Source organism: Montipora foliosa, chromosome 2, assembly GCF_036669935.1.
Source record: "Montipora foliosa isolate CH-2021 chromosome 2, ASM3666993v2, whole genome shotgun sequence".
NCBI lineage: Eukaryota > Metazoa > Cnidaria > Anthozoa > Scleractinia > Acroporidae > Montipora > Montipora foliosa.
In genome coordinates, this window is record NC_090870.1 from 53496778 (window position 1) to 53508433 (window position 11656).

Below are 11656 nucleotides of genomic sequence, written 5' to 3' on the forward strand. Positions count from 1 at the left end.
TAAAACAAACTAAAATTTCAGGATCACACCGTTTCCATGAAGAACCTTTTCCTTGAATAATGAAGCACAAAATAGACGACAAGCTTTCTTTCAAATAATTCTTGGCTGTCCCATTTCCAATAATTTTTTTTACCTGAAGACTGTGCAGAGTTGATCACAAATCTACTTAAGGTGTTCGATTCGTTCTCTGTCTTTGTTGAACCCATAAGTTACGGAGAATTTTCCATTTGGTTCCAGTGTTCTACATAACAGCACACTTGGTAAAATATTAGAAATGCAGCTCACTTTGATTTCGGCTCGACGGGCGACAGATTGTTGTCGAAGTCCATTACTCGTCGCTTTTAAGATTCCACCCCCTGTCTTGTTCAGTATCCAATTGACTTTCCACTATTAAGCTTCATAAGGGTATATTTTGTTCAAAGATCCACTAAAACGCCATTCGCGTTACATGACTTTCGACGCCATTACCGGTTAAGTTTATCACTCTACTGTGTCCACCAGAGAAATCTACGCATTTCCACTACTCTCTCTATCCTAAGAAAAACGAGCAGAAGACTCTATGCACAAAGATAACACTTAGCAGGGAAGTGACAGGCAAGACTTTTACCGACACGGAAAAAACGACGAAATGAAACGCAGATTCCGACTGGGTTTGCCATACTGGCAACCCAGTAAAAAGGGAACTGTCAGTTTGAGTGATGGAAAGAAGTGATGACCTTTGAGATCGCTGACTTTTTTAGCCATCCTGGATGGAGTGGAAGTGAGGCTATGTTTGACAGCGAGGCACCAGGGACTCCCCCTATAATTTCCCACTGTGCTTAATAGTCATAAACACGTACAAAAATATTGAATACGACACCATCCACGTTTGAGGCCTCGCTTCCTCTTTTATATGATCAGTGTCTTTTAATGCCCACGAAATGACCATTTCGGACTTTAGAAAGCTTATCTTTTCGATCTCTCAAGAGTTATCGGCAGACAATTTGACTTCTATGAAGTACCTGCTTCGAGACTCATTGACAACGAGGGAAATTGAAGGGATAGACTGCGCCACAGATTTACTTGTTTTGCTTGAACAAAGAAATGAGCTGGGAAGAAACAATTGCAGTCTTTTCAAGGATCTTCTCTCAGCGATCCAGCGACTGGATCTTGTTAAAAAAGTGGAGGATTTCGACAGAAAGCAGCTTGCTCTTAATGATCGTAACGGGATCGAGAATCTCGGATATCGCTCTGTAAACAATGCAGACCAGAATGGTAATGTTACAGACGGCGAGCATGTCTCTGAAGAGTTCGGCCGTAACGACGATAGTAGATCTCGTGGTGAGTATTTTGTAAGTGTCAAAAACATTGAGATTTCACTCTATGCCCAAGCTCAACAGTCGCTTCTGCTTTTAACCCAAGGCAATATTTATAATCGCTTGAGATTTGTAAACAAATATCTTATGTTCTTAGAGGAATTAAGCGAGCTATTTGGAGAAAATTGGTCAAAATTTCTGACTGCCGGGTATCTAGTTTTTTGAAAGCACTTCCCGGCTGCCGGGTATCTAGATATTTAAATAACTCCACGGGCTGTAGACAGCAATTCTTGTCGTGACCTTCTTGATTCACTGGATTTCCTCTGTATACAAACTCTCACGAAGGACCTCTATAATGATCTTTGACTTCTTTATCTTCTTCCCGTTTTGACTATCGTCTCTTTTTTCTCTCCGGATATCGCAAAGTCAAAGGTTCTCGCTCCACCATAGTTATCGCAGTTAATTTTCGTTTCATCACAGTATTGCAGCCATAGCATAATTACGGGTTAGAGACTTGTCAGTGTTTTGTTTTCAAATACTGCACGAAGCGAAGCTGAGTGCAGTATCGAAAATTTCGAGCAAAAGAGTTTTTCCTATTATTTACAAGCCTGCTTTTAGCATCTAGAAAGTTCTGTTGCTATTTATAATGTATTACAAAGTGTACTATTTGTGGAACTGCTGAGTCACATCAAAGAAATTTCTGGAATATTACAGATTGTAACATAGTTCTAGGAAAGTCTGGAATTGCTCGGCATTCGATCAAAATCGCCAAAATGCAGGCTACTATGTCGCATAAGCCTCGCGCATAACGAGAGCGCACAAAACGTCCCGAAAGCTGTCTTAAAACTTTTGTTTAGGCCTAATAAGAATGCAGAAAGTATCGTAAACATGCATAAAAGCTAACCTTAGGCCTAATTAGGCCTAAACAAAAGTCTTAAGACAGCTCTCGGGACCTTTTGTGCGCTCTCGTTATGCGCGAGGCTTAAGTACACCACGTAGTAGCCAAAATGCACTTGTCGAACACAAAAGGGAAGAAATGGATCACAAATCAAAAGTTTTGACTACCTTTGTGGTTTTGGGTTCTCCTGAAGCGTTTTTTTGTTGAAATTCCAAAGATATTTCTTTCATGCTTGGTAAATGTAAATGAAAACAACAGCCTAAAAATAAATAGCCTTTTTTGGGTGATTGACATGGTGTCCACAATAAGGCAGGTTGAAGTTACAGAAAAATCATGTGTTAGGATAACACATTTATAATTCCAGTTTCCTTTCCTTTTTTCAAAATTTTCTTCTTGTTGATCGAAAAAAGGAATTGGCAACAGGGAACAGGCTACATTTTCTACAAAAGTCTGAAAAATAGGCCTTATCACGGTTTTCATCGCCATCGTGACAGGTGGGCAAAGCGGTCAGAAATTACAGTGTTTGTATGGAAATCCGATAGCAAATAACTTCTTCCAAAATTGAATTTTACACAATTTGTGAATCAAAACGTTAAAATACTAGGTAGAAGATTGTATTCACCAAGTTTGAAGGATGTGGCTTTCCTATGTGGTGCACATAATCTTCTACCTAGTATTTTAACGTTGCGATTCATAAATTGTGAAAAATTCAATTTTGGAAGAAGTTATTTGCTATGAGATTCCCATACAAACACTGTAATTTCTGACCGCTTTGCCTACCCGTCAAGATGGCGTCGAAAACCGTGATAAGGCCAATACACGTGACGAACACAAATGGTTAGGAAATGAATCACAAATCCAAAGATTTAACTGCCTTTATGGATTCGGGTTCTCCTGAAGAGTTTTCTTGTTGGAAATCCAAAATTTAAAATGTAAACAACAATCTACATTGTAAGAATAGAGTCCTGACAATATTTTGCCTTTTTTGTAATTCGATCAATCAAATTTACGTTCCAGAAAAATCATGGGTCAGGATAATGTAACAAGAATATAATTTCAATTTTTCCTTTCTTCCTTTAAGCTTCTTGTTGATCGAAAAACCAAAAAAATTGACAGCAGTTTATCTAGATCAAAGGATAGTCGATAGTCTAACAATAGCAGTGCTGTCACGATTCTCTCATGAACCAGCAACTCCTTTACATATTTTTTTAATCACTGAATCAAGTGTTGTGTTAGAAGTTAATGGAAGTTTGGAACAACTAAGGGTGCGTTCGATTGGGAAATCCGGATTTAGATATTAAAATCTGGATCTAGGATTTCCAATTGAACGCAAATTTGTCACAGATTTCACTAATTGGAAATCCATGTCAGAAAGGAATTCAAATGGTGAGATATGTGACAACAACAGTCCATAAAATAAGGGAAGCAGAATACTGTCAGAGCAATCTGTTCAGTTAATTGGTGGAACAATCACTTATTTAACCCATAACCCATGTCCATTCAGGGGACTATTTTTCTAATATTTGTTCAGTAATGAAGGTATCAAGCTATAAGTATTTCATGCTTTTTGCTAATGTTTTTGTTAAAAACAATTATGGAATACATATGTTATGATGCAACATAATTTTTGTGGGATATCAACTGTAGCCTTTCTTGCTGGATAGCCAAACAGCACGACTCCCCGGCCGTTGGCAAAACCCGGATCGGATCGGATCGGATCGGATCGGATCGGATCGGACCGGACCGGACCGGACCGGATCGGATCGGATCGGATCGGATCGGACCGGATCGGATCGGATCGGATCGGATCGACAAAACCCGGACTGGTTCAATATCAAAACTCCTGCCAATAGACACATGAAATCCCTGGGTCACCAGTTAAGGTTACTTCCCACCTTCACGGGTGTCCTTCCGGAAAACGTTCGTACTTGCGTTTCAATAAAATCATTGCAAACTATACATCAGAAGAAAGCTTAATAAATGTGGACAGTTTTTGTATGCAAGGGCCAGCTGAACAAAGTACAAGTGCCGGATCTTGGGAGATCTGACCAGCAAATAATATTTAGACTAAAAACAAAATAATTATGTATGGCTGGTTCAGTACGGCTGTGAGGATATATAGTTTTTGTTTGACCAATATTTCGTCGGGTACGGCCCGACTTCGTCAGGGAGTTATGTACGAGTTATGATTTAACTCCCTGAAGGAGTCGGGCCGTGCCTGACGAAAATTGGTCAAACAAACACTATATATCCTCACAGCCGTAAAACCAGCCTTGCATACTTATTTTGTTTTTAGTCTTAATAAACGTAGTTTACGCCAACAGATATAGTGTAATCGGGTATCGGATGCCGCTTCACGAGCAAAATGACTTCACAGTGTTGTTATTCACAAGCCATCAATCAACGAAATTGTCTCAGGCGTTTTCGATATTCTGATTGGTTGTTTAGATATCCGCATCTAAGGTTGGAGTAGCCAAAAATATGCGAGGTATGTTGTGTAAATGGACGCCATGAGAAATTATTCTAAATATCGGAATCTCCTGACAAGCTTTTTTTGATTGATGGCTTGTGAATAACAACACTGTGAAGTCATTTTGCTCGTGAAGCGGCATCCGATACCCGATAAATTTAACAGAAGAACCCTCGGCGGTTTCACGTCTTACCGGCGCCAATTCTAACACTTACCAAAAGAAAAACTCGCTAAAGCAGTATATTTATCATAAACTACATTTACTAAACTTTCTTCTGATGTATATTTTGTTATGATTTTATTGAAACTAACGCGAGTACGAACTTTTTTCCGGAAGGACACCCGTGAAGGTGGGAAGTAACCTTAACTGGTGACCCAGGGATTTCATGTGTCTATTGGCAGGAATTTTGATATTGAACCAGTCCGGGTTTTGTCGATCCGATCCGATCCGATCCGATCCGATCCGATCCGATCCGGTCCGATCCGATCCGATCCGATCCGATCCGATCCGATCCGATCCGATCCGGTCCGGTCCGGTCCGATCCGATCCGATCCGGGTTTTGCCAACGGCCCGACTCCCCAGCATTCACGTCACAGTGTAATGTGGGACAGTCACCCATCCAAGTACTAACCCCATCCAACGGGATTTGACTTTTTCCTTGGACAAGCTGTAACATTATCACATGAGATCGAGGCTGTTTGAGTCAGAACAAGGTGGTGTCCAAATGCTGAAATCGTGTGGAATCACCATTGATACCCAAGGGACATCCCACAGGAATGTGTTCTCCCTGAACGCAGTCCTGTGGATATTATCTATTAGATACTATCAAATTGTAGTTGTGTTTAAAGGAGTTCATAATTGTATATATTTGTGTATTCTTGGTTTTCACCCACATAATAAGGCCGCCATGTTGGATGGCTCTTTTCACAGAATTTGCATAATAATAAAGTTTAGTTCCCAGGGGAAACAAGGCTGGAGACTAACATTTAAGCTTACTAGCCTACGGGCCACTAGCAGGTCTGATTAAACTACATGTAGCCAAAACTAAATTTGCACTAGCCAGTCCCGTCATGCGCAGTTTCACCGCTGTACATTTGCAGACTGGAGACTATGTGCAAAATGTCGCACACCACAGTAATTGGAGTGGTTAAGCTCATCTAAAAATTATCATGAAAGAAATTTCCAATTTTGCACACACAAATCCCGCTTTTATGAAATATATTTGACCTTGTTGTTTACAGTAAATGAAACTGTCACATGATTTCACGTGTGGTTAATCATATTTGAACAATCTTTCGTTATTTAACAGGAAGCTTGGAAACTGTGATCATCATTAGTTTCCTCTTCAGTTTTTCTTCCAACTCATCATTTTCTAAGGCAGATGATTTTATGAAATTCCCTCACAGTTTCTGTTTTTGTTAGTTTCTATTCTCTGGACCTTATTCATCCGAAAAAATTTTCGTTCTTGTTTTTGTACAGAACTCCATTGCTTCACAATTTTTAATAGGCCCAAAATCTGCTAGTCAAAACTTAAATTTCTCTAGCCTGTAGCTAGCTGGCTATTGCTAGTTTTGAGCCCTGCTAGCCTTCTATTCATAGGTAAGATTTATATATATTTTATATATATTTTTTGTGCTCCTCACACCCAATAAGAATGAAAGTTTTGTAAAGTGTATTTTTAAGAGAATTTAATTTGATGATTTATTGTCAAATCTTGAGCGCAGTACTATTACTCCTGAATGGTGTGGTGCAAAGCCTAGTAACCATTATTTGTGAGTATTTAAAAAATTGAGTCAGAAAAATATGGTGAGCATGAACTCTAATATAGCATAAAATTTTTGCTCTGTTTCTTAGATCTGACGGAAAAAAAAACAGCATCTAGCACAATGATGAAGAACCACTTGCAAGATACACATGAATTGGTTTGTGACTACATTTACTACAACAAGTTGGGAAAGGAAGCCTACCGAGCAGACACCAAAGTTGCTGCAACGCTGCGCCAAGTGGGAAAAAAGGTGGAAGCATGTTACCCAATGAAAACCATGGCTGAAAGATTTAACGTCAAGGCCTCTAAGCCAGACGTTGCTTTCAGAAATGTGGCAGATATAGTATTCTCTCAGACTGATGGAGTTGACTGGGGCTATATCGTAGTTGTGGTCTGTTTAGCCTCTGAAGTTGCTGTTTCCTGTAGTCAACATGGGAATGATGACGTTGTTGACAATATTGTTGGATGGCTCTCAGAGTATTTGAGCAAGGGGACCATAGGAGAATGGATTAAAGAAACAGGAGGATGGGAAGCCTTTGTTGAACACTGGAAAGTGCGTGATGTGTTTTGGTGGCTCCGGACCAGCATTACCGTTCTTTCGAATTGTTTCTGCATCAGTTGGACTTAGGGCTCCCTTGCCACTCTGCTCTATCGTGACTTTGTGAAACGCTAGTGTAATGGGATTGAACTAGACTAAACCAATATGTATGTATGAAGGGTGTCTAGATTTTGATGAACAGCACTTGACACAACCAGATAACAGAATTTTGACTGATATTTTGCCTCTATTCCTACATTGCATTGTGAATAGTATCATCAGGGGATATGAGAGAAACATTACCCAGGTGGAAATCTTATTAAGATCTTATCTTACTTCTGAAGTAAGATTCTTACAAGAACCTTACAAGATCTTGTAAGAATCTTGTACCAAGATTAGTGAATCCGAAGACGGCTCAGAGGAAGAAGACTGTGTCCTTGCAGAGATTGGTATTTCAAGCTCTGAAGAGGAAGAGGAGTCGACTGAAGAAGAAGAAATGATTGAGAGCACTGAGAACTTTAATGTCAATACGACAATTGTCTACACAAGGTCTGGGCGAAGAGCAACTAGAATCCAAATTTAAGGAAGCTTTATGGAATATCTATCAGTTGGACGTGGTGACTTGATAAATGCTTACTTTTTGTTTCATGCATGCCGGAGGACAATGTAGTGGAAGCATGGGACTTGAAGCGTGACGTGACAAATGAAAAAGGACTGGAGAGAGTGAGGTTCACTTTGGCTTCTCGTTCTGGTTATCGTGTTGTGACATCGGACAGATTATTCTCATCAAAGGATTTAGGACTTAAATACAAAGTTGTGTTACAATTGTCTCGTCTCTGTTTACTTGCTAATTTCCCCGCGAGCACGATAACAACAAGGGGGGATGGGGGGGGGGGGGGGGTCAGCAAAAATCATGTTAAAGTAAGACAAATTATGTTATATTTAGTCCGAGTCAGAGGAAAGTCAATCACAGTTTTCCTCTCTCCTTTGGAGGTCAACCTCTAACTCAAAGCAATTATTTCTTGGGGTGTATCTAGACGAACACCTTACTTGGAAATATCACATAAACTTTGTCTGTAAACAAATCGCTAAATCAGTTGGTATTTTATCCAGGACGCGTTTCTACTTATCCTGTAAGACCAAACTCATGCTGTACTATACATTAATTTATCCATACATTACTTATTGTAACTCTACGTGGTCGTCCACTTACGTATCTAATTTAAATAGAATTTATTACCTACAAAAGCAGGTGGTGCGAGCTGTTACAAATTCAGAATATCAAGCACGTACTGCTCCTCTTTTTTCTAAACTGAAAATTTTAGACATCTTCCAAATCAATACCCTCGATATTGCTAAATTCATGTTCCGCTACCACAATAATCTGCTGCCTCCACTTTTCTTCAATCTGGTAATGACAAACAGTCAAGTCCATAAATGTGACACAAGAACAGCCGGTAATTATCGTATGCATTCCTGTCACATGAACATTAAGAAATTCACAATTCTTTACCAAGGACCTGTCTTCCTGCCTCTATTACCAATTTGTCAAGCTTTCCTATGTTTAAGAACAAAATGCTAGAGTTTTTATTAAAATAGTTCCTGCCGCACTCCTTTGCAGCCCTTATTTTGTTTAATATTGTGATGTCGAGGTGGCCTCTCCTATAAGCCTGGTGGTTTCCTGAGGTCTCCTCACCTAACAACCTGCTGTATGCTTTTTTAAAAATTTGTTATACACACAAAGGCAAATAAATGATGATGATGATGATGATGAAGATCTTGCAAGGTTCTTATTAAGATCTTTGAAGATTCTTACAAGGTTCTTACGTAAACCTTGAGAGATATTCTTACTAAAATCTTAACTCACTCTAACAAGATGTTATGCCCCATTCACACCAAACCTTAAACATGTTTTAAACATGTTTAGTTAATCACGGTTTCAAAGTGTTTTCTTTATTAATAATACACATGAAAAAATTACTCGATTCTGATTGGCTGAGAGCAGTGCAGTTCAAGTGTAACACCAGTGCAAAAAGTGTAACACCGGTGCAAAAAGTGTAACACCAGTGCAAATTACACATCGTAATTCTGGATTTTGATTTGCAGAAAGACATTGGGAAAGTTGTAGGCCAATGATCTCATGTAAACGGCAATGACCAAAATTTTGTACAGAAACTCTGAAAAAATTTTTCTCGAATGCCAAAAAAAGGGCTTCAAGAAACATCTTCCGGCACTTTTTCCCCGCGAATTTTTTCATGTTTGTATTATTAATAAGTAATCATACGGTTTTTCTCGTTCAATTTGGAATTAATTTGCACTTGTGAGTTTTTGAAAAAGCTGAAATTGCACTCGCCGAAGCGGCTCGTGCAATTTCAGCTTTTTCAAAAACTCACTCGTGCAAATTAATTCCAAATTGAACTCGAAACCGTATGATTACCTATACAAACCATGTTAACTGACTTTTGTCGACTACGAATTTAGCACAGGTCAAAGCATGTGTTGAAACAAACCTGAATCTCATGGAAAAGCCAGTCCTACATTTTTCTATGACTTATTTTTATTTTGTTAAACCAAGTTTAATTAAACATGTCTTGTTGTCTTTATAAGCGTGTCGACACTCAGTCTCTAAGGTGAAGATTGGGGCTTTGTTAAACCAACATAATCAAAATTGGAAAATTCTCTTTATGAACACTTTATTATCATGTCTTATTATCATTTATGCTATACAAGTGTTAATCAACTTTGAGGTCAACAGAAAATACTTATCCATTTTCTAAAGCTGGACTTAAGACTTTCAAGCAGATGTTCAAGAGAGTGGGATGAAACTAATTGTCTCCTATTTGCATCAGTAATTATTACAGCAAAATTCAAAGCATCATCCTCTAGATTTTGAAAACTTAAAAAGTTGTTTTGGGATTCTCTCTTCCATGATTTATCACAGAATGGGGCAGGATTATTCAAGTTACAACTTACACGTACTCTGAAGTTAGCTTAGCCTGCCATGATATCTATGTGTGCGGTGAGATACAATGGATTTGGCTGTGATGAATCCTATGATAACACATGTGGTCTTAATAAAGCTAGTAGAAATAAGACAAAAGTGCCTACATTGTACAAATGAAAATGGAAGTTTAATGTAATAAAAATGCCAAGAGATTATTTTCTGTTTCTTGTAAACCAGAAAATACTGAAAATATTAGAAAATCCGTAATTACTTCATTGTGCTACTCCCCCAAAGATCATGCTTTAAACACTAATAATAAATCAGTATTCCTTTCACTAATCACTTCTACTTTTTGCTACTTTTCGTTTTGAATCTAGGCACTTGATTCAATATGTTGTATCCCGCCCGGATGCTTCGGATTTAACCAGTAAACACTCGGATTAAACCAACGCACATTAACTCAACAGTTTAATGGCGGACAACGTGTTCGTAATCAACCTCTTGCACGCTAATGCGCCAATGGGTAATACACTACAATCCCTCCCTTGTTGTCCTCCCTTGTTTGAAATAGATCCTGGACTGAAAACTATTGTGAAAATGGATCTCGTACAATGGGGAATTTTACAAACTAAAACTATTCTAGGTAACAACAATCTTTCTTAAAACAATAACTGGAACAAGACTTAGAGCAACAGAGTGAAATGTTCATAGTCCTCGCTGGGCTTATCCTTAAGGCATAACATTATTAAGTCCTCAATCGTGGTTGTCTGATGAAAATTCTGTTGCTAAGACATAACAAAGTCCTTAAACCGTGCTGGTAATGTTCTAGACCTGATAGGTCTGCATGCAGTGTCCTTGATAGAGTCGGGTTCTGCCGCACTCCCGACCACCGTCTGTGTATGAGTTTCTCCCGAATGTTCATCACTTTCATTTACACTTGGCTGTGCTTGATGTTCAGTAGGACTGTTCGAGATAGGAGGTGAAAAAGGCGTCTCGCATTCAGGCGCATTACTCCGCTCAAGGAATCTCTTTACATGGGGTAGAATTTCTCTTATACTGGACACCATCAGGTGATTCCACCACTACACTGTTGCCTGACTTGTCCAGTACACGGTATGGTTCCGGCCTGAAAGTTGGCGTCAACTTGTTTTTCCGCTCCTGTCTTTACAATACCGTGTCACCTTCTTTCACATCACTTTTGCGGGCACAGCGTTTCTCATCAGCATACAGCTTTCCTTTCTCCTTGGTTTCATTGTCTTTATCACGTACTTCTTGGTCATCCACTGGGAATTCTTCAATCCCTGGTATATGGGTTCGCAACGTTCTGCGGAACAGGAGTTCTGAAGGGCTTACTCCAGTTGTGCTGTGTGGAGTGGTTCTGTACATTATTAGGAAAGAGCCAAGTTCTTCTTTCCATTTTCTCTTCTCTATTTGTGCAATCTTTATCCTCTTCAGTAGGGAGCGGTTCTGTCTTTCTACTTCTCCGTTGGCCTGAGGCCAAAGCGGAGTTACTTGTCTGTGTCCAATGCGTTCTTCTTCAACAAATTTACAGAATTCTTCACTTATGAACTGCGGTCCAATCTCAGTAGTGATACTAACGGGCAGTCCATGGGTAAGGAATATCTTCCTCAGACTTGCAATGACCTTGTCAGCAGTTGTAGACCTCAAGACTTCTACTTCCATATAGCGACTGTAGTAGTCAACAACTACAAGGAGATGGTCTCCTGACGGCAGCGATTGCGTCA

The 11656-nt window shown here is 39.3% G+C and overlaps 1 protein-coding gene across 1 annotated transcript; it reads left to right on the top strand.

Annotated features, from left to right (window-relative positions):
* Positions 1-826: 826 nt before the first annotated feature.
* LOC137990955 (caspase-8-like) lies at positions 827-7790 on the top strand. The gene is made up of 2 exons (XM_068836078.1): positions 827-1320; positions 6519-7790. The coding sequence occupies exons 1-2, from the start codon at positions 921-923 to the stop codon at positions 7055-7057; spliced, it is 939 nt and encodes a 312-aa protein (XP_068692179.1). The 5' UTR covers positions 827-920; the 3' UTR covers positions 7058-7790.
* Positions 7791-11656: the final 3866 nt, after the last annotated feature.

Bases quoted from the DNA above. Each gene is read 5' to 3' on its own strand.
- LOC137990955 (XM_068836078.1), top strand. From the start codon at position 921: ATGACCATTTCGGACTTTAGAAAGCTTATCTTTTCGATCTCTCAAGAG. The intron at 1,321-6,518 runs GTGAGTATTTTG...TCTGTTTCTTAG, and splicing joins CGACGATAGTAGATCTCGTG to ATCTGACGGAAAAAAAAACA.